We start from the raw sequence: 23,578 nt of genomic DNA, 5'->3' as shown, positions 1-23,578 counted from the left end.
AAAAACACATTTCCTTTTTAGTTCTAGCTGTTGTTGTTAACCCAAGAGGTTTCACTGCTTCTTTGGATAAAGAAGTTACCTGTAATAGACAGAACATGCAGTGAACCAACAGAGAAGGGTTTTTTTAAACATTAAATACTAGATATTACTTTTTTAAAAAATAAAGGGAAGGAAGGCAACCTAAAGTAATTTGCTGGGAGTTCTCTGCTCTGGCAGGGACACTCTGATCGGCTGGAGGAGTATAATTGGAAGGGAACAGGAGACAGTATTAAAACCTTTAGTTGCATCACTAAGGAAAGGAGGCTATTTTGGAACACATGTGGGGGGGAACATAAAAGACAACAAGGACGGGGAAAATACCTGACAAACAGTTGTGAACATTGGAAGCTTACTGTGAGGGAGGCTGCTGGTATACTGTCTGCGCTGAGTGGCAAAGACTCTCTGATCTTCCCCAGTTTTGTGGGGAGATGTTGCGGATTGAAACTGGGACCATTTGCATGCAAAGCATCTGATCTACAGTTGTGCCATGGCCTTTTCCTAAGAGTTGAGGCCAAATGAGCATGATCTAGCTCACCACATGACAGTGGGTCCTTGAACCTTGGGATTAACCAAAAGGCATAGCCATCGCCAAACGGGATGCTTCTTCACAGCAAGATCTGAATCAGGGTCATAGGGTCATTGACAACAATTGGCTAATTTTGCATCATGGTGTGCCTACAAGTACACCCTTTATTTTCCTTCTCTCTCTCTCTCTCTCTCTCTCTCTCTCTCTCTCTCTCTCTCTCTCTCTCTCTCGGTGGTAGATACAGGGGTATGGGTTTATTGGAGAGAATGGCAGAGCTGAAACATGAGTTGCAGCATGATTTGGGACCAGTGGCATAGGATTCAATTTTTAAGTGCAGGAGCTTATCATGACAGCTTTCGTAACCAACAAGAGTTCAAAAATGCAGACACCACTGGCAATCCATGCACATGTACACCTTGAATAGCAGGTGTATATAGCACAATACCCATTTTGTTAGGATCAGTTGACATCCTTAGGCTAGTGAGTTGGCAAAGGGTGGTGAAGTGATTGTTAGAGTGTTGGAATTTGGCTGGGGAGACCTCGGTCCACAGAATTGGTCAACTATGCAGCATGACTGTAATCCTGGAAGCAAGATCCATTTGACTCAGTGATACTTAGTTCTGACTTCATAAGCTCAAGTTGTAAAACATACCAAGCTTTAACAACAGATCTGAAATGCAAGAGTTCTTCTAATCAGAGATGGAAACAATCTTGCAAGGAGGTGTCATGAAGCAGGAACCCCATCAAAGAAAAAGAGAGAAGTGCCCAGCCTCTGCTTCACTATTTTCCTTCATTCCTCTGATGCTAATCTGCCACAGACCATAGCAAAACTTGAACGCACGATACCACCTCATTAACTTGCGTGAGCAAGGAGGGCCTGTCAGCTACCCATGTGGTCCAGCACATGACACTATCACTCCTGCTCTGGAAAGAAAGAAAAAATCCCAGAGCAGTGTTTTCCCTCTGCCCTTGTTTGTACTCCTCAAAATCACTGGGGGGCAGAGATGGGGGGCAGAGACAAATGCATAGCACAGTCAGTTCTATGTCAGGACCTAAATCAGGAAATCTGTCTAGTGCAGGGCTGGAACAAGGGGGTAAGGCAGAATGGACAGGAAAAGCAAGTTTGCAGAGACCAGACCAGACAGGTAAAGACAAAAACTGACTGAAGGGAATACTTGAAGTAAGGCTGGAGGAGCACACAGGCAAGGCCAAGGCCTGTCTGTTGCCTAGGCAACAACTCAGGCCTCACCTGGAGGTATTTATAGCCAGACCAAGCCAGAAGGAACCAATAAGCTGACATAGGGCGGAGCCACACCAGAGCCCAGGAGGGGAACAATGTTCTTCCTTCTACAACAGTGACTGGGTTCCTCTCAAGGGGCTCCAGGACACTGCCATGAGGTTCTTGGTTCAAAAACTGGTTGATTGCAACATCGTGCCTGGATCCTGAACCATAGTCCTCCAAATCTCATCCTCCAGTCCACATCTTCCTGTGTCTGCTCCCTTGCGCTACATAACCTTGTCCAATTAGCAGTATTACAGAACAGAGACTATAACCTCCTTTTGCATTCTCCACTTTCTGGTCCACTGACTATTTGGGAATTCCAGATTTATTCGCTTTTGTTTTTCTCCTCCCCTTCCCTTGGGTGATGGGGGTGGGGAGCAAAAAAAAAAAGGCAACGGGTAATTCCTAGTGTCAAACCAAGAGTGATTGAATGACGCCACCATTGTCAGGGATTTTGGATCCCCCTGCTTCTGTGATTGATGGGAACAAGTCAAAAGGAGGAGGGAGGGCATTAATCCTTATTATTCTGGCTTTAGAGGGTTTTGTGTTCGTTTCTTTTCGCTTTCCAAATTTGATAGCCTGCCAGGGACAAAATTAAAAAAAGAAAAAACCCACACAACAGAGGTATTAAAGATTAAAAACCAAATGATTAAAATCCATAAAAGAGCCTTGCATATTCCCATGCAGCAGTGTTCCAGCGGCACTCAGCACATGAATTGTGAACGGGAGTAAGATTCTCCAGAAGGAGAGGGATTTTTCAATCAGAGGTTTTGTCTGATCACACTGCACTGCACAGCACACACACAAACACACCACTCCCCCAGCCCATCACACTTTGCAAACAGCTGACAACCACCAAGGACTGAAACGTTTATCAAGGTCATCTGATGCCGTCTGTGGCATCGTAACCCAGATTCATATCCAGGGCGTAATGAGGAACTTGATTTGTATACACACAGTTTAGTGCCATGTCTTAGGAAATGTAATCAACATAGGCTCAAGGGATTGGTAACGGGACACTGAGCTTTTTCACTTCTAGGTCACTGGACAGCATCCAACTTGGTTGATTAATGACTGGCCAAAAGCCGTTGCCATCTGACAGCTACTTGGGGAACACTGAACGAGACAGCTTTCCCTCCCAGACAAGAACTGGAGCAAAAGTGACCCGGAAAACCGGAACCTAAAAGTGATGCTCCTTTCCTCCTAGGTTCATAGCATGTCACAGATGCGTATGAAGCGCCAAAGTCCAAACAGTGAACGCAGAACCAGGAAGAGGTTTTAATTCTGGGCAAAAATGTAACCATAGTTAGGAGATGTGGAACATGCTGCAGGCGTAGTCACTTTCTCCTCCTCACTTTTCTGGCATTAATCCCTCTCCTGTCTGTGGTTTACTTTTTAAGCAATGGTGTAGTGTTGCACCAATGTTAACACAGACCATGGTTAGAAGTAACCAATGTTACACCCTGGTTTCAAGGAAACTGTGGCTAGCACTAACTTAACTGCAAATGCGACACTATTTTATTTTCTTTAACAACAATTATATACCACTTAACTGTAAAAATGATGATGGGTGTTATAGTCCAAACTATCTGGGAGGGCACTAGTTTGGGCAAGTGGTCATATGTGGTCAAAGTGCACAGCAATGACCCATGAGCCAACATCTGGGTCACTTCAAGGAGCTGCAGGCAGTGCCTGCTGAATACTGCTGGTTGTTACTATATGCCTTGGGCTTTCACCTTGGAAGCAAAAGCCTGCCCTTTCCCAAGCTGCTTGCTGGTCTATTGATCCCCAACTTCCTTCTCAGAGGCAGTGGCATGCCAAGTGTGCCAGGGCATCTGCACAACTACTGTGTCCCTTCCAGCTCAGCCTTGTGGTTAACATCCAACTCACACGGCTGGGTCTGGGAGCCGCAGGACAGCTCTCACCAGCCACCTTGAGATAAAACAAATGTAACAGAGATGAAACCATTCTGATGCACTTGAGTTTGCAAGGATCGGTGTGGTATCTCACCTATACAGTGGTACCCCGCAAGATGAATGCCTCGCAAGACGGAAAACCCGCAAGACGAAAGGGTTTTCTGTTTTGGAGGCGCTTCGCAAGACGAATTTCCCTATGGGCTTGCATCGCAAGACGAAAGCCCATAGGGAAATGCTGGCGGTCGGGAGCAAAGACTTTCGCCCACAGCCGGCCTTCAGAAGAGGACCTCTTCTGAAGGCCGGCGGGGAGCAAAAGTCTTTGCTCCCCCCCGCCTGCCTTCCCCCCGCCTGCCCCGGGCGATCTTAAAATGCTGGCGGGCGGGAGCGAAGCGTTCGCTGCCGACCCCCAGCATTTTAAAATCTCCCCGTGTCCCGGGGAGATCTTAAAATGCTGGGGGTCGGGAGCGTTCGCTGCCGACCCCCAGCATTTTAAAACGCTGTTCCGAAGCGGGGGGCGGGAACATCTGCCCCAGCCGCCCCACTTCGGAACGCTGTTCCGAAGTGGGGAGGGGGGGCGGGAGCAGCTGCCCCATCCGCCCCACTTCGGAACGCTGTTCCGAAGTGGGGAGGGGGGCGGGAGCAGCTGCCCCATCCGCCCCACTTTGGAACGCTGTTCCGAAGTGGGGAGGGGGGCGGGAACAGCTTCCCCATCCGCCCCACTTCGGAACGCTGTTCTGAAGTGGGGAGGGGGGGCGGGAACAGCTGCCCCATCGGCCCCACTTCGGAACGCTGTTCCGAAGTGGGGAGGGGGGCCGGAGCAGCTGCCCCAGCCGCCCCACTTCGGAACGCTGTTCCGAAGTGGGGAGGGGGGGCGGGAACAGCTGCCCCAGCCGCCCCACTTCGGAACGCTGTTCCGAAGTGGGGAGGGGGGGCGGGAACAGCTGCCCCAGCCGCCCCACTTCGGAACGCTGTTCCGAAGTGGGGAGGGGAGGCGGGAGCAGCTGCCCCATCGGCCCCACTTCGGAACGCTGTTCCGAAGTGGGGAGGGGGGGCGGGAACAGCTGCCCCATCTGCCCCACTTCGGAACGCTGTTCCGAAGTGGGGAGGGGGGGCGGGAACAGCTGCCCCATCCGCCCCACTTCGGAACGCTGTTCCGAAGTGGGGAGGGGGGGTGGGAACAGCTGCCCCATCCGCCCCACTTCGGAACGCTGTTCCGAAGTGGGGAGGGGGGGCGGGAGCACCTGCCCCAGCTGCCGGGCTTCGTAGCGCTGCTGCGAAGCCGGGCGGGGGGGTGGGAACACCTTCTGAAGGCGGGCAGGGGGCGAAAGTCTTTGCTCCCCCCTGCCTGCCTTCCCAGGGGCTTTTAAATTGCCCCGGACAGCGGAGAAGTCCTCCGCTGTCCGGGGCGATTTTAAAATGCCGCCCGCCAGCATTTTAAAATCGCCCGGACAGCGGAGAAGTCCTCCACTGTCCCGGGGTTTTTTAAAATGCTGGGGGTGGGAAGAAAAGCCCTTGTCCCCCCCCAGCCTTCAGAAGAGGTCCGGGGACAGACTGTCCCCGGACCTGGTCTGAAGGCGGTTTCCCTAGGAACGTATTAATTGATTTTCAATGCATTCCTATGGGAAACCGTGCATCGCAAGACGAAAAGCTCGCAAGACGAAGAGACTTGTGGAACGAATTAATTTCGTCTTGCGAGGCACCACTGTAGTTCAGCTTTTGGAAAAACCCCTGGAAACAAATGTATACACATACACAAGCACACGCTAGGGACTCCGACAATCCTACCTACCCCTTTGGCAATTGCCCTTCCCCTACATCTGACCAAAGCCCCCTCCCTTTACATCTCACCAAGCCTCTCCCCTTGCCCCAACATCCAGCCCCTTTTAAAGCAGAGGGGGAGGCACTTCACAGAGCAGCTTGCTAAACTGCACTGTGAAGCACATCTCCCCTCTTTCCACTCCAGGTGAGTTTAACGGAGAGGGGACAGGTGCTCACTGAATCACAGCCTGAAGGGCGCTCCCACCACCCCATTAAACCCCAATGCACGGCCAGTCTGCCTGGGCCAGCCTGCTGCTCCTCACACTGCAGTTGGCATGGCTGCCATAACCTGCAGAGCAGGACAACATTTTACGTGTGTGTGTGAGAGAGAGTGAGTGAGTGAGTGAGGGGTTAAACTGTGTCCTGTTTGGGGGGTGGAGGGCTGCAGGAAGCAATGCTGGCCAAGCGCCTAGCAGATTGCATGCACTGGTTTAAAAACAAAGAATTAAATAAAAGCTGATGGGTGTGCATCCTGCCTAGGCAAGGAGTGGCAGCTTAACCCTCCCCGGGGACATCTAATACTCGTATGATACTCTAACTCTGAAGCATCTGCTGCTTGGTACAATATGGCAGGGCTAGGTAGCATTGCATTAAACAAAGCAATTAACCCAGCAACCGCACTGATCAGCTTGTGCCTCGTCAGTCCCAGTAATTTAGGCACAATTTATTCTCCACTCTCTGGGCTGACGTTGTGCCAACACAGTCATCTCAGTGCCCGTAAAAAGTTACGGGGAGGCTGCACAGGGATGCCGCTGCCGACATTTCTCATGCCAGTAAGCATGTCATTGACTGTCCTCCTGTGTCTGGGAGCTCATCACCCAGGCAGCCTCCATTCGCCCCAGACAAACGCACTCACACTGCACAGTCAGGTAGGCAGAGGCTGATGGCGAGCGCCCCAGGCTGTTGCTTGGAATGCAGGTGTATTTTCCAGCGTCTTCAGGCTTGACTCGGAAGATGATCAGCGTCCCATCAATCAGGATCCGAACCCTCAGCTTTAGGTCGCTGCAATGGAAAAGGAGCAAAAGAGAGGACAAGTGAGCAACGACAGGCTCAGGGAGAAGGGGGTATCCAGTGTGTAGCAGAAGGAACATAGCTCAGTATTAGAGCATGCGCCTTGCATGCAGAAGGTCCCAGGTTCAATCCCCGGGCATCACCAGGTAAGACTGGGAAGATAACCATGTCTGAAAACCTGGAGAGCTGCTTCCAGCCAGTGTGGCGAGTACTGAGCTAGATGGGCCAAGGCTCTGACTCAGTAAATGGCAGCTTCCTAGGCTCAATTCTGAATGATTTAACACCACTGAATGTGAACTGCATGATGGGCAAGAGGCAGACATCTCCTGACTACACAGACTCCCGATATTGACAGGTTTGCAGCACAGCACAAAGGACTTAAGCACAAAACCAGAGTCATACTTGGGATCTCCCATGGCTTTCACAACAATTGAACAGCTAGTTTGGGCAGGGAGGCAAATTCAATCAGGATCACAGCATTGGGGAAGGGGGTTGATCCTGTCCATCAAACGTATGTGTCAAATGCACTTAATTAAAAATGAATAACTGTTAGTGGATGATTCCAAGGGCCTCCTGCTGGAGTGTGCAGTCCTTTGAAAAGAGAACTGAGGCTGCTTGCTCACCCTAGCTGCCCCATTCCCAACCACATCCTTCACCAAGACCAGACAAGAAAGAGAGAGAGACCCGAAAACAGAATCCAAACTCACTTCTTAAAGTAGACGTTCTCGTCTTCCCAGTGCCAAGTGTAGGTCAGGTTGCCTGGATATGCCTCAGCCTGGCAGGTGAACATTGCATCCTGGGAGATGTTAACCGTGATGTTCTCTGGAGGGGAAACGATGAAAGGGGGTCCTGTGGGAGAGCAGGAGACAAACAGTTACCTCAGCAGCCAAGAAAGGGAAGATGAGCTCATTGCTAAGAGTGGCTGACTTAACGGTGCAGGGAACAAGAGCAAGAAGAGCCACCGTGCCTAACGAACACAAACTCTTGGCATTTCGCCCAGGTCACATAATCCAGCACAGCTCCACTCTGAATTCCTCCCTCGTAGAGTAAGAACCGTGTACTTTTGAGTTGGTGCATCTGGCCCTGAGACGACTTTGCCGTAAGAACATAGGAAGCACCCCCATTGGATCAGGCCAAAGGACCCATCTGGTCCAGCACGGGAACTGATCAATCTGAACTTCTCACTCTCAAAAGGTGCTTAAGGCAAACTACTCTTTCTCAGCCTCAACCCCTCAATCCCACCTCAATGGGTACTGGGCCGTAGCTCAGGGCAGAGCCTTGCTTTGTATGCAGGAGGCCCCAGATTCAATCTCAACCATCTCCAGGTAAGGACTGGGAGAGCTCTGTCTGATACTCTGCAGAGCCATTGCCAGTCACTGTGTGGAGATTCCAGGCCACGGGCCAATGTTGGCCAACCAGGGGATCCAATTTGGCCCACAAGGCTGTTTTCCCCAAATCACGCAGGATCGTCAATCAGCTGATATCACTCAGGTGATGGAAGGAAGCGGGGGTTCAGTTTTGTTTTGGTTGCACATGCAAGTCCCCAGCAGGGAAGAGCTGCTCGCAGCCAAAACAGGATTTGACCCATTGCTCTTCAGCCAAAGCAAGCAGCCTCAGTTGCTGTTATTTGCAGACATTGGCTACTAGAGAGACTTTTCCCACCTACGGCCAATGTTTGCAAATTCCAATGTAGACTACTGGTCTTGAACTGGAGGGCTGGGACAAGATGGACTGTTTCAAGAGGTGGCAGAGAGGCATTTCGAAATTTGTCTGGCAGGGCAAAAAGCCCAGAATTAAATTCAAGATACTGACAGATGCCAAAGAAAGAGGGGGATTTGCCCTGTCGGATTTAAAATTGTACTATGAAGCAGCTGCGTTTTGCTGGCTGAAAGAGTGGATGCTCCTCGAGAACACAGACATGCTGGATTTGGAAGGGTTTAATAATGCATTTGGTTGGCATGCATATTTATGGTATGACAAAATCAAGGTGCATAGGGCCTTTAAAAACCATATTGTCAGAAAAGCATTGTTTAATGTTTGGATAAGATACAAAGATTTGTTGGAAAACAAAACCCCTAGATGGTTGTCACCCTTGGAAGCCAAGGCATTGAAGAAACTCAATATGGAGGCCGGATGGCCAAAGTATTGGGAAATTCTGGAACAGGATGGAGATAAATTGAAATTACAGAGTCATGAGAAATTGAAACCTAAATTACAAGACTGGCTTCAATATTTCCAAATAATGGAGGTTTTTAAACAGGACAGGAAAATTGGCTTTCAGGTGGAAAAATCAAAATTAGAGACTGAACTGTTAGAATCCAATACTAAGAACTTGTCAAGAATGTATAATTTGCTGCTGAAATGGAACACACAAGATGAAACAGTTAAATTGGCCATGATTAAGTGGGCACAGGATATTGGCCATAACATTATGTTTGCTGACTGGGAATGGTTGTGGAACACCGGTATTAAATTCACGGCATGTAATGCCTTAAAGGAAAATATTATGAAAATGATTTACAGGTGGTACATGACCCCGGTCAAGCTAGCAAAAATTTATCATTTGCCTGATAATAAGTGTTGGAAATGTAAAGAAACTGAAGGTACTTTCTATCACCTTTGGTGGACGTGCCCGAAGATTAAGGCTTTCTGGGAAATGATATATAATGAAATGAAAAAGGTACTTAAATGCACTTTCCCTAAAAAACCAGAGGCCTTTCTCTTGGGCATTGTCAGCCAATTGGTGTCAAAGAAGGACAGAACTTTCTTTATGTATGCTACAGCAGCAGCAAGAATACTCATCGCAAAGTATTGGAAGACACAAGATCTACCCACCCTGGAAGAGTGGCAGATGAAAGTGATGGACTATATGACATTAGCCGAGATGACTGGCAGAATCCGCGACCAGGGAAAGGAGACGGCGGAAGAAGAATGGAAGAAATTTAAAATCTACCTTAAGGACTACTATAAACTTGCTGAATGCTAGAATGTCGAGGTTTTCAGTAAGAAAGGGTTACAGTGAGTTGGTGCATCTGGCCCTGAGACGACTTTGCCGTAAGAACATAGGAAGCACCCCCATTGGATCAGGCCAAAGGACCCATCTGGTCCAGCACGGGAACTGATCAATCTGAACTTCTCACTCTCAAAAGGTGCTTAAGGCAAACTACTCTTTCTCAGCCTCAACCCCTCAATCCCACCTCAATGGGTACTGGGCCGTAGCTCAGGGCAGAGCCTTGCTTTGTATGCAGAAGGCCCCAGATTCAATCTCAACCATCTCCAGGTAAGGACTGGGAGAGCTCTGTCTGATACTCTGCAGAGCCATTGCCAGTCACTGTGTGGAGATTCCAGGCCACGGGCCAATGTTGGCCAACCAGGGGATCCAATTTGGCCCACAAGGCTGTTTTCCCCAAATCATGCAGGATCGTCAATCAGCTGATATCACTCAGGTGATGGAAGGAAGCGGGGGTTCAGTTCTGTTTTGGTTGCAAATGCAAGTCCCCAGCAGGGAAGAGCTGCTCACAGCCAAAACAGGATTTGACCCATTGCTCTTCAGCCAAAGCAAGCAGCCTCAGTTGCTGTTATTTGCAGACATTGGCTACTAGAGAGACTTTTCCCACCTACAGACAATGTTTGCAAATTCCAATGTAGACTACTGGTCTTGAACTGGAGGGCTGGGACCCATTAGTGGGTCACAGCCTGATCCAAGATGAGTAACAAGAAGAGCATTGCCACCATGCAAATGTAGGGTGAAATATTAAGAAATTGGTCCCCAAATGCATGTTTGGGTTAAAAGTGGGACTGAGAAAAGTGAAGGCCCCTGTTGTGCGCAATAATGAGCTAGCTGGACCATTAGCCTGGCTCAATATTGCAGCCATCTCCCAAATTCCCAACTCCAAATCTAGAATACTAGGATAATGTTGGCTTGCTGCAGAGGTTTGTGGTCACGATTATCAAGATGTTATGAGTTGCTTTCAATTTTCCGAAGTGCTAGAAAAATGCTTATTACTATGATTATCTATAGCCCAATCTCAACATTTGGCAAAGGGCCATTTTTAAATTGAAAAGAATTATTACGGGGGTGTTAACAATGGCCATGTTTTCCCCTCAGAGCTAGATGGAAAATGAATGTTTATGTACCTATGTGTCAGTCACCACATGGCATAGATTCAGAATATTTCTCAGCAAGGCTGCTGCATTTCTCAGCAAGGCTGCTGCAGAACCATCATGGGTGATTGAAACACCCAGATCCTACAGAAAAGTAAAGAGGCTAGTCCTCATGGCTATCATGTTTCCTGTCCTCGAGACAGATGAAGGGAGCAGTTGCAAAGGGTTCTGGGGTTTGCGTGGAAGTTGGCCCCTAAGTCAGGCATTTTCCTCTTCTATATGTAATAAGGGGCATGCTTAAAAGGCTACAAAGAGGTTATCTGTCACTGGTATCTAGAAAATCGAATTCTGTGGGGATTCAAATACGACAACTTTGTGTGTATATGCAAGTACATACAAATCATGGCCTGGGTGTGACTCTATTACACCATACATTTAAAGCACTGTGATACCACTTTAAACAGTCAGGATCCTGGGAGAGTGCTGGCCAGTGGTCAGTAATGATGGGAGTTGTAATCCAAAGTCAGGTAGGCAAAGGCTTGGCCTGTGAGGTTGCAAACACTGCTTTAAAACAGCATTATTTGCACAGAACATCATTTCTGCTCTTGCAAATTTTACACTCTCCTCTCCAGGAGCAAATGTTGGCTAGATTAAAATAGGTTTTTGCTTTGTTCATGAAGGAAAGTTGTGCATGCACCATTAAAAACAAGAAACAAAAAAATGGCTATTTTCTCTCCAAATAGATCTCTCCCTTCCCCACCCCACCCCCCATTTTTCATTTTAAGACTCTCCAGACTTTGGAGGGAGGGTGTGAATTAAAACAGTCTGCCTATAAACCAGGATGGCTGTTCAATCAGGATGGCAGGCCCATGAACAATTGTGTTCCAATTAAATGGATTTTTCTTTAATACTAATGGAATGCAGGGCCATTAGCTGCCATCATGACAGACGAATGCCACTTACACATTTGCGGTGTCTGAAAAGGCCTGGGAGTTCTTTTTTTAAAAGCTGGGGTGGCCAGCTGAGAAGGAGGTCAGGGCTCCTGCAGATTTAACAACTGCGCAGAAGAGGACAGTTTTGCAGGACATAGATCATTTCCTCTTCTTTAAAAGACAGAAACCTTTTGGTTCCAAGAAAAGAGGGTGGTGACAGCTGTCTGCCCTGCATTAATAACTTTGCAAGGGAGCCTTGGAGTGACTGTCACATAGCTGGGGGGGGGGTGTCACACACGTACCGCAAAGATGCCACAAATAGAAATAATATACTTGGGGGGGGGACCTACCTAACATATTTTGAAGAATCCCAAGGCTTGCAGAAGTTGAAGAGAATCTTAAAAAAAAATTCCAAGGTACCCCCAAAAAACAAGTGGAGGGGCATGCTCAGTAACTACTGAATGTTGTGTGTTAGTTGGAACACTCTCCACCACCCAGCCCAGTTTGAGCTCCTTAATATCCACTAGTCAAGCAAGGCTGTTGGGGAGGAACCCTGATCAAGAGCACTCCTGAAGAGCTGCAGGCCAAAACTCAGTGGTAGAGCATCTCCTTTGAATGCATAAAGTCCCAGGTTCAATCCCCAGCTAGGGCTGAGAATGCCTCCTGTCTGAAACCCTGAACAGCAACTGTAAGTAGAGAGAGTGTTGAGCAAGATGAGCCAAGCGTCTAACTACATACAAGGAAGCTTCCTGTGTTCCTGGGAGGTGAGGACACGCCGCAACATTTTGTTGCAGCATGATGCAGATTCTTGGGCACTCCAAAGCATACCCACAATGCAACCTATCACTGCTCCAAAATGTTACCCTCCAAATGGGGCAATGAGTCTTCAAAAGGGGCTGCACCTCAGTGGCTGAGCATGTTCTTTGAAATCAGAACATTTAAATGGCTTGGAATGGCCACTTACGCACTTTTGCCAGTCAAGAACAGACAGCGTGAGTCACAGGACACTGTGGCCTCATCCACTGGCCAGTGAACCCAGAATAGCCTGAGCCCTTCCAAGAAAATATGCCATCAGCAAGGGCAGGACAAGGGTTGCAGGTGGCCTCACATATTGACCCGGAGGACTGACAGCTGGGGGAACACAAAATGTCATCTCTCTTCCTCTAAGGGGACTCCCATCAGCACCCACTAGCTGTTCTCTGTATTGCTGCCAAAAGAAACCAGGGGAAGAGAAGTAGCCTGTGCTCTTCTGGATCTGTCTGCAGAATTATTTCTCCCTTCTTTATTTCTTTTGCTCTTTCTGTTCCCTCCCTGTTTTTAAAATGGTGATGCTGCAAACTCGAACCGCAAGCTGCCCCAGCTCTTAAAGAACAGGAGGGACCCAACTGCAACAATAAAAATCAATGCACAGACAAATCCAGCTTGCAGAACAGCTGTTAAGCAAGCAGGAGGAAGGGAGCGGGAAGGGAAGTTAATACTATCGATGCAGACACAGGAAATCAATACAAAACGCTCCCCCTCTCCCCTCAAGGCAAGGCCAAAGCTGCCAGTTTGGGCTCTACCTGCCTTCTGCGAAACCTTTTGTCTCCCATGCAGGACAAGGAGGCATCAGGCCTCTGCTCTTTTACACACACACACACACACACACACACACACACACACACACACACACGACCCACTGCTCCTTTTTTGCATTCCTTGGGTTGTTCAGCTGAGCTAGCAGCCTTCAGCGCTTTTTAGATGTCTGAGGTCTGGACTTAATGCTCTTGTTTATTTATTGATGGCATTGTGAAGGGGGTCTTTTTTAATGGAGGGTTGGGAAAGAGGCTCATCTCACTGGCTGAAGGTTATGTGGCCACATGCTCAGGGTCACCTTCAACAGATGCTGCTGTTAACTATTCTTTTAGCAGGAGGCACTAAGAAAAGTCTAGGAAGCACAAGTGGGGAGGCCAGTTGGACTCCATCTCCCATCATCTCCAGCCAGCATAGCTGATGGTCAGGGATGATGGGAGTCTTAGTCCAGCAATGCTTGGAAGGCTGCAGGTTCTCCCACCCGTGCCAGAGAGCACATAGGAAAACAGGGTGGACGATGCTAACTCAGAATCATAGAGTTGGAAGGGACCCCAAGGGTCATCTAGTCCAACCCCCTGCAAGAGAGGAATCTCAGCTAGTTCAACACCCTGCAAAAGCGTTTGTGGCCAAGACTTTTGGGGATGCAGCAAGCCTCTCTCTACATAAAACAGCACATTGTACAAATCTGCACATGCAATTTCCTGACTGAGAAATACAGGACCACGAAGAATCAGGGCTGAAAGGCAGATTCCACACACAGCCCAATTCCAACACTGTCCCCAAACCAGCATTTTACTTCCCTACACAGGAGTAAAGAAAAACCACCTACATAGATGATTAAAAAAAATAGATGTGGAGATGCAATTTAGGGGGGTGGTCTCAGCCTGCTCTCTCTCCTTATCTCAGCCTCTTCATTAACCCTCAATACTATCCAGCCATCATGCTAGCATGTGAAGGGACAACCAACCACTGGGTTTTGATAGACAAATGCTTGGAAGAATTACAAAATGAGTTTTTGGGGGAGGAGGAGTATCAAATTTCAATAGTATATATATATTTCTATCAATCCCTTTTTTGCATTTTTTAAAATTAGATTTATATGCCTCCCTTTATCAAAAGATCTCAGGGCAGTTCACAAGAGAAAAACACAAATAGTTAAAACCAGTGCTTTTTTCTGGGGGTACGCATACCCCTAAACATTTTGTGAATCTTTTTACTTTTGTCCATTTACTGTATTTATGTTTCCCAATTTGAACTATAAAATGGTGATTTTCTTGAGTCAAAATGAGAGTACCCCTAAACATTTTTAAGGGGGGGAAAGCACTGGTTAAAACAGAAACAGTGCACTCCTGTTGCAGGCTATTGCACACCTTGGTGTTTGTGCGACTCTGCTTCTCCCTTATTTCTCATATTATACGCAACCCACCATGCAGAGGGCATGGTAGGGCAGCAGCACTCACCTGCACTCCCAACAGCCGAGTCACTGATGAGTACCAGGAAGGTTGGCGCTGTGCAAACATGGCACACTGACCTCTTTGCCACCTCTCCTCTCCCAGTAACCAGCAATGACCCGGCTGTAAAGAGATCAGGGGAGTGGCACGACCATGCCATCCACACCTGCTGTACGTTCATGCCTAAAGAGAATCGCGGGGCAAAGGAGGAAGCCGCTGTTTGTGCCGTGAAACAGAGAAGCCAGCTCACAAAGTTTACCAAACCCAGAAGAACAGTCTTCATCCGTTAGCCACTAAGGCATTTCTCTAACGACTTCAATTGTACACTAGGCAACAACTCCTAAACAACTCAGGTTTCAGTGGCTTCCTAAAAAGAATAAACAATGCAGCCATTGCACAGGGTCATACAGGACAAAATGCGAAATATAAGACCTAAAACAAATATAATTAAGTAAAATATGCTGCTGAAGCAAGCATCAGTTGTAGCACCAAATGGATACCCCCAAGCTGCTGCTGGACTGCAACTCCCATCATCCCTGCCTAGTGGCCATGCTGGCTGGGGCTGATGGAAGCTGGGAGTCCAGCAATGTCTCTAGAGCACCAGGTTCCACACTCCTGTTCTAGGGAGCCCATAAGGACTCTCCAGCTAGTTACCTTGGACAAGCAAGCGGGTAGTGTGCACAGCCTCTCCCTGGATGCTATAAGCCCGGCAGGTGTAAGCGCCCCGGTCATCCCGACTAACGGAAACAACAGTCAGACTCCCATCACTAACCTGAAGAGGGAGAAAAAAAGAGAATGAAAGTTCGTCACCCAAAACCATTGCAGATACAAACATGTGCATGAACACACACGCACACCCCAGCTAAACCTATGTGCAGCATTAACTGCATGCTTTCATTCCTTCCCAATGCAAATAGCAGCTTCAGAGGGGCATTTTTTGACAGGCAGGGGAGGAAAGTGTTAAAACACCACCTCCCTGATCATCACCATCACTCCCACAATGGCTGCTATTTGCATTTCTAAAAAATATGCATCTGGACCATTTCTAGCTGGTGTCACACACACACACACACCAGTATCCCATGCCAGAAAGCATGAATCTTTGCCACAATCTAGTTCAATTTTGTATCCTGCATGAAAATGGAAAATTGTTCAGTGGCTCCTCCATCAACCCATGGATGACTATAGTGAGACTTACAATGGACATCATGTACTGAATAGCTAAATCAACACTGTACCTCTATGTTCTTTTTTTAAAAAATGATATTTATTAAGGTTTCAAAGAAAAGAATTACATGAATTAAAAAAAGAAGAAAAAGAAAGACAAAAGTAAAAATAAAAGTAAAAATACAAATACAAAAAAGATAAAAAACACTTTAAAAAAATACACCAGTCTTTCCATACCTTACATTCATTTCCTTGTTTCCCTGACCTCCTCACGCCTCCCTTTTTTGTATTCCAATTCAGTTAGTTAATTCAGCAATTTCTTTCCCTCTTTGTTTTTATTTTAGTCCTTTAACATAATATATTATAACTTTGGATTCTCACCTGTTAAGAATCCATTTTTACATACACCTTTATAACATTGCTGCTTAAACCACTTAACTTCATTCTGACATCATTCTAACAAGATGAATGGAACAAGAGGGAGATAGACTGAAATTGCAGAGTTTTGAGAAATTAAAAAACAATGTACCTCTATGTTCTTGTTCATCATCACCCCATCTTTCCTCCAAGGTGGCATACGTGCCCCCCACATTTTACAATCACAACAACCCTGAGAGGTAGGTGAGGCTAAGATGCGGTGACTTGCCCCCAAACACTCAATGAGCTTTATGACTGAGTGAGGATTTGAACTCTGGTCTCCCAGGTCCTAGTCCAGCACTCTAGCCAATAGAGGAAAAAGTGGGAGACACAAATGGAAAGAACTCTTACCTTTGTACTGTTGGCTACATTCCTGCCAAGTGAGCACCAGAGGTTTATACACAGAAACACACACACACACACACACACACACACACACACACACACACACCCCTCCATCCAGGCAAGCAATAGGAATGATCACATTTGAAGAACACAGGCATGCAAAAGCGATCAAGGAGTGCATGGATGAAGCAGGACCAGTGAGGGGTGGAGCATGGGGAGAGGAGGTAGAGTTTAGAGAAAGTCCCAAGGGCCAGACAGAAAAGGCTGGAGGCCTGCATTTGGCCCCCGGAGTGTGAGGCTGCACCCTCCTGCATCATTTTAGCTATTCATTTGTTTATTTAACAAACTTTATACACTGCTTGATTGGAAGGAAACCTCCAAGCAGTTGAAACAAACATGAAACATTAAAGTGTTCAATAAAAACACAGTTAAAAACATGAAGATAAAACCAACAGCAGCTAAGAAGACATAAAACACACATAACTTCTAATTTCAACCCATGTGCAACTGCATTCATTGTATGTGCCTATCTTACAGTTTAGCTTTTCGTATTTTAAACTTCATCCATCGTTATAATTATTCCCCCTGTTTTATACATTTTTTAGAATGAAATAAAGAAACCCATACATGTAACTTCTGCAGGTCTGGACAGGCTTGCTGAAACAAACAAATGTTTTATGTGGGCACCAAAATGAGTACAGCGGAGGCACCTGCTGATGTCAATAGGCAGGGAGTTCCAAAGTGTGGGTGCTGCCACACACAAAGATCGATTTCTTACACGTGTGGAACGAATATTAGGGGGCACCTAAGCCTGTTTCTGAATGGAGATATGATAATCCCACCTCATCCTGCCATAACACACTGTGAACAGCCAAGCCCACTGCAGGGTCACTTAAGCTACCATACTTTTATTCCCACGTTGCTTTGTTTAGCACAAGTGTGAAGTGAGCATACAGACAATGCATGCATTATTTCCTCCACCTTTGATCCATCCTCTTCCACCCCGCTGCCAACGCGAAGCTTCATTTCACTTCACCCTTCCATTTCAGCTCATTAACAAATGACTCCTAATTATTCTCGTTGGTGCCGGTACCAATTCCAATGCCTGATTTGCCAATTACAATTCATACAGATGGAATTCCTGGCTGAGCAAAGGACAGACGCTTTTCCGGGGGGTGGGGGAGAAGAGAGCATTTATGAGAAAGGATGAAACAGGGTGGTCCTCTCTGTGAGATTTTGATGAGGGTATGACGGAGCTTTGCATCCCGTGGGGCGATTGTCACAGCTCAAGACAGCAAACATGACATATTTAGAAATGCATAGTGGTTTTTTTTTTATTATTTTAAAAAACCGAAAACAGTAAAAGGGTGTTCAGTGCCACAGGCACTGCTAATTGATGTGTGAATCCTTCCCGATTTGGGCATTGCATTTCAGAAAGTTCTCAGGACAATAAGTCCATGAATGTCAGCTGGTAAATACTTGCAAATCCAATAGCGGTACCCTGTGGCCATCCAGGGGTTAAAAGTACTGTTTGCTTGGAATCACAAGATCAGGAGAGTTATCAAGCACCTGCCATGTATAGGTAGGTAGGTAGGTAATATGGCTGGCAAATTTATTTGCCTTACTGGTGAAGCTGACAGAGAATCTCTCTTGCAGTTTCCCCTAATACAGTGTTTCCCAACCTTTTTTGGGCAAAGGCACACTTGTTTGATGAAAAAAATCTCGAGGCACACCACCATTACAGCCCCGTGACGTCAGCATGCAGCGTCACGCCGGGAGGGACGCACGAAAGTGTAAGTTTCAATTTTTTTCCCTCCCCCTTGCCGGGGAACCTCCAAGCTTCGGGGGGGGGGGAGGAGGCAGCAAAGCGAGGGACTGAGGGACTCCTCCAACGACAAGGGTTGGGGAAGAAGAGAAAGGGCTATTCCGCTCCAGTCCTTTCTGAAGGAGCTGAGGGTGGGGGTCCTCCGGCGCCTTCGGCGAAACGGCGCCGGCCCAGAGCACTTCTAGGAGGCTGCCTTTGTGCGCGACGTAAAGCCCTCTTTCCCTCCCTCCAGCCCCGTGTCACCTGTGGAAAAGGGGGCTGGATCCAGTGACGCAACTCGGAAAACTGTTAGGGAAGCCAGAGCAGGAAAGTGAGTGGGGGGCGGCGGCGCCGCTTTAACCCACATTTCCTTTTTGAAAGAGAAACCTAAGACTAGATGACCCTTGGGACCCCTGCCAACTCTACAGTTCTATGGCCCTTTGTAGAGGGGGGGCAGCACCTGGAAAGACGGGCTAGGGGATAATTGGGGCGGCCGCCTTAGGCACACCAGAAGCGAAGCACGTCCTGAGCTACAAAAACAAACCCAATTCCTGCCTCGTTTTTTGCAGTTTCTGCAAAGCGAGGGAGTCTCCCCTGCCTCCATTCCTCGGTGCCTCCTCCTCCCCCTGCTCCCCACTACGGGTCTCCCCTGCACTTGGCCAGGCCGCCTCGCCCTCCTTCCTTTCCCAGAGCAGTGGCTCAGAGCGCCTCCTTGCACCGCAGGTACACTCCGTGGGGAGGGGAGGGAGCGGAAACCCAGACCAGCCCCCAACCCGCTTAGTCCGACCCCTCAAACCTTCCCAAAATAAGAACTCTGCGTTCTACAACGTCACCCCCCAGCGGGGGCCCCTTTATTCCCGGTGAGAGGGGGGCGGCGGAGGGAAAAAGCTGCTTCCCACACTTACCCGCCGCCATCTTGACTTCCCGCAATGAGCCGGATGCGGCGCCTAAGCTCCCTGCCGTCGCTTCTCCGCCTCCTCTACTTTGCACAAGGCTTCAGGGTCGCCGGCCGATTCATCCATCGGCCGCTCTTTCAAGCCCACTCGGAGGAGGAATGAGTCGAAAAAGCCAGAGACGCAGCCGCAGTGGAAGCCCCGTCCCTCCCTTCCAGTCTCGGGGCGGGGCAGAGGCCACCAGGCTGGCAAGCAGAGCGCCGAGAGCGAGGAAGCTGATGCAACGCGGAGGCAGACCCCGGCTGGCGTGTGTTTCCCAACCTTTTTTGGACTCGCCCGCCTCCCTCCAGGCAACATCTCACGGCACACCAGGCAACATCTCACGGCACACTAGTGTGCCACGGAACACCGGTTGGGAAACACTGCCCTAATACACCAAACTTCAGTGGTTCTGTGCCTACTGCTTTGGAAGCGAAAACAGAGCCATCCAAAAAGAGAACACAGGATGCTGGACAAAACATGACCCCTCTCATGTTCTTACATTAGCCCAGTACAGCATGCTTGGATCACCAGCAGCTCTCCAAGCCTCATCCTGGGTTCTTTCCTAGCCATCCTACCCACATTCCATTGAATGTGGTGATGCGAGAAATTGTACCTCCCTACATTAGGCATGGGGCGCGGGTGGCGCTGTGGGTTAAACCACAGAGCCTAGAACTTGTCGATCAGAAGGTTGGCGATTCGAATCCCTGTGACGGGGTGAGCTTCCGTTGCTCGGTCCCTGCTCCTGCCAACCTAGCAGTTCGAAAGCACGTCAAAATGCAAGTAGATAAATTGAACGGCTCTGGTTCGCCAGAAGCGGCTTAGTCATGCTGGCCACATGACCCGAAAGCTGTACGCCGGCTCCCTTGGCCAGTAAAGCGAGATGAGCGCCGCAACCCCAGAGTCAGCGACGACTGGACCAAATGGTCAGGGGTCCCTTTACCTTTACATTATGCATGCAGAGGATTTCCTCCATCCTTGAGCTGTGGGGCCCTTCTGAGCATGACCTTACCTGATATTTATTGTTGGCACCTAAGAGATCCCCCTCTTTCAGCCAGGTGACGGTTGGCTTAGGGTTCCCGAAAGCCATGCAGGTGAGTGTAATGCTGCCGCCTTCCTTCGCCTCTACGTATTGGGGGGGAGTTTCTGTGAAGGTGGGGGGAGCTGCCAAGGAGATTGGGGAAAAAGAAGAAGTGAGAAGGATGATGGCACACACCCTGGCCATACATTCCGAATCTGCTTGAACTTGAGCATTGCTGGCCTACAAACCCTTTGCAAATGCAACATGGTTCTCTTGACCCACACATAGGTATGGATGCATCATACCTATGTGACTTTTATAAACTTTGTTCTGTCCTGTATCCAATTCAATCTGCTATTTCTTCTTGGGGAGGGTTGGAGGAATAAATAGGTAAGAAAAACACACATTTAATTATTTTTTTCTTTGACATATTTTCTCACATTCAAAGTGCATTTTGGTAATATCATTTGACCGAAGAACTTCAAAGGCATGTGAAATCCAATGAAGGGGCTGTGTTCTGATCCGCACAACAGATGGGGGTGTGTGGATCAGGTCTGTTAGCATTGCCATTCCCCCACAAAATGGATTCCGTCAAGCATCCCTTTACCTGCACAGGCTTCAGACAACGTCCCAAGAGTAAGCAAAAGCATACAGTAAATAGCTAAAGAGTGAACAACTGGAAAGTGGATTTTATATAAGGTTCTGTCCAAATTTTAGATAAAGGTTTTGCACACCTTCCAGCTTGTCAATATCCTTCTTAAACTGTGGTGCCGAGAACTGAACACAGGACTCCAGTTGGGGTCTAACCAAGGAGGGCAGCATGAACTATTCTTCGCAAGGAACAGACACAAAGAGCCTTGTGGCACTAGACTAACAGATGGCATAAGTCTTTGTGGATTTGAGACTATTTCAGACACATGAAGTGTTATGCTCGGTTGGCAGATACCTTATTTATATATACATACACATTCATATGCAGAGAGAATATATATTATAAGCAGTGCGACCAAAAGGCTATGAAATGCACGAAGCATAGTTTGTGACATTTCTATGCAAAACTCTTAAGTATACATTCAAGCAAGTGCAGTGACCTTTTGCAGTGGCCATTTTCGCTAATGTGAAGTATGAAAGGAACACCCTCTCCATCAAATACAGGAAAATCTGCCTGCGTTACTCCGGGACCCATTCACCCCACCATTGTAGGAAAGCTATCAAAATGCACAGATGCACCACAGTGCAGATAACTAATCTGCCTTTTGATTAAACAGGCTCTGGGAGAATTATAATATAGGCCTAATCATAAATAGCTGTTAATTCCAATTTTCTACGAAGGCATTCCAGCAATTTCAATTGACTCTGAAAAGAACTGATTTTTGGGTAACCACCCCCAGAAAACGTTGCTTATTTTCTGAAAAGAAAAAAATTAACTAGGCTAATGTGCTCGGGGTGGAGGGGCGAGAGAGGGTGGGGAGAGAATCATAATGTATGAATTATAAATTCTTAAGAACACGAATTCTACTTATATTGCACTGTTGGACCTGGAGGATTAAGTCTGCATTAAGGTTATTTAAAAACCAGGGTTTTTTAAAATTAAGTGTTCAGTGTCATATGTAGAGGAATGGCGGATTCCTTGGAACCGGAGACATCTCACTGATGCAAAGATGCTGTAGATATATCTGATTTGCAGTTTCCAATGTGAATTATACACACTGCCAAATGCCACCCTGGCCGTCCTCAGGGGGCAAAACCTTAGGAGTTGGCTGGACTGAAAGAACTAAATCCCACTGAATTATGGAAGGCTGTGGACCAATCCTGGGAAGAGGCTCCAATGCAGTAAAAAGGTGGCATGTGGGATATTTTGCCACTCCTTTGATAAGCCACAGATCTCAAGTCAGAGGTCTAATGTGGCTCAGAGCCAACCCAGAGCCCTGGGTTCACCTGTTCATATGGGCTGGGGAGCTTCATGCCTTGGGATGCCTTACTTACTTCATGCCTTACTTACTTAAACTTTCAAGTAACACTACATCATGAAAATATATCAAAGTGGTTTATATTAATAAAACCATGCAGTAGAAGCATCAGAAAGTTAAAAGCAAAACAAAACAATGCTGAAAATGAACACCAGTAAACCACTGTATAAGGATGTATTCTCAATTGCCTGCCTAGGCCTGGCAGAAAGGGAAAGTTTTCAGCAGGCATTTAAAAGTTGGCATAGAAGGCCAACTTTTGAGTCTGTATTGGCAGAGTATTCCAAAGGGCTGGGCAGCTTACATTAAAGGCTTAGGATTTCTCCATGTTACCAAACGAACCTCATGTAGGGAATAGTCTATGATGTTTCTGCAGATGACCTCGGTGCACAAGCTGGGATTGAAGGGTCCAGGAAATATCTCTTCCCAAGCCACGCCTCCTCAGGCCACATATCCCTCTTCCCAGGTCACACCGTTCACTGATCTTTACCTTCTACTGGCGTTTTTGAATGACTGGAAAGTGCCCTTGAACTGCGGCTATACTTCACGTTGGCCTGAACGAAGGCTGGAGGAGTGCATGTGTGGGTGTGCGCCTGCAAAACATTTGACTTTTGCATGGTTGAATGTGGCCATTGGGTTGAAAAAGGTTCCCTCAGCCTTCATCTGGGGTCTCTGATGAGAGGAGGCAATGAAGATTATGCCCCCTTCCTCTGCCCAAAGCCTTAAGGTACGCACTAAGAGGTCTAATCACAGCAGTTCTCTCTAAGGGTGCCCACCAGGGACTGAAGAATCTATCTCCGTTCCTGACATTCATTCCAGTCTGGCAGAGCAAAATAACTCCAGAACTTTGCAGGCCAGAACCAGGTAAATCTGACCACCTCACATGCAAAGACCGCCATAGACGATTACCGCAGCATCTTAAGGCACATTATTTCGTAGACGTTGCAGCAACATGATACTGGAATCAGAGGCTGACAACTCTACCATGCAGACAGCCGCAGATGTAAGGCCTTTGAAATTTTCTTGTGTGGTTTTGAAAGCTATTCTATGCCACGAAGAAACAGGGGAAAGGGTTTGTAATACCCATAAGCATTCTGGCAATTGTAGGTTTTCTCTTACACAGCTTGGTGAGTGAAAGCAACTTGAGATGCTAGCCCCAGCTTTAAAAGGAAGGTTGTTGTTTGGGGAGGGGGCAAAACCCTCCATTTGGGCTCCCAGCAAGCATTAGGAACATCATTAGCCCTTAAATACAATGCCACAGAATTCCAACCTTG

General features: G+C 47.6%; 1 protein-coding gene across 6 annotated transcripts in view; it reads right to left on the bottom strand.

Moving 5' to 3' along the window:
- Positions 1 to 23,578, bottom strand: part of IGSF9B (immunoglobulin superfamily member 9B) — a 124,038-nt gene that overhangs the window by 49,374 nt on the left and 51,086 nt on the right. For all 6 annotated transcript variants that reach the window (XR_014002522.1, XM_081172452.1, XM_081172453.1 and 3 more), the window contains exons 4-7: positions 20,329 to 20,480; positions 15,306 to 15,423; positions 7,300 to 7,441; positions 6,438 to 6,583 (exon numbers count right to left, since the gene is read on the bottom strand). Coding sequence is in view for 5 of the 6 variants with exons in the window: in XM_081172452.1 (XP_081028578.1) it covers positions 6,438 to 6,583; positions 7,300 to 7,441; positions 15,306 to 15,423; positions 20,329 to 20,480 (558 nt within the window). In the remaining variant the exon portion in view is untranslated. The remainder of the gene's footprint in view (positions 1 to 6,437; positions 6,584 to 7,299; positions 7,442 to 15,305; positions 15,424 to 20,328; positions 20,481 to 23,578) is intronic.

The sequence above is a fragment of the Podarcis bocagei genome, assembly GCF_964188305.1.
Source record: "Podarcis bocagei genome assembly, chromosome: 15".
In the NCBI taxonomy this organism is placed as follows: Eukaryota; Metazoa; Chordata; class Lepidosauria; order Squamata; family Lacertidae; genus Podarcis; species Podarcis bocagei.
This window is presented reverse-complemented; position numbering and strand designations above follow the sequence as displayed.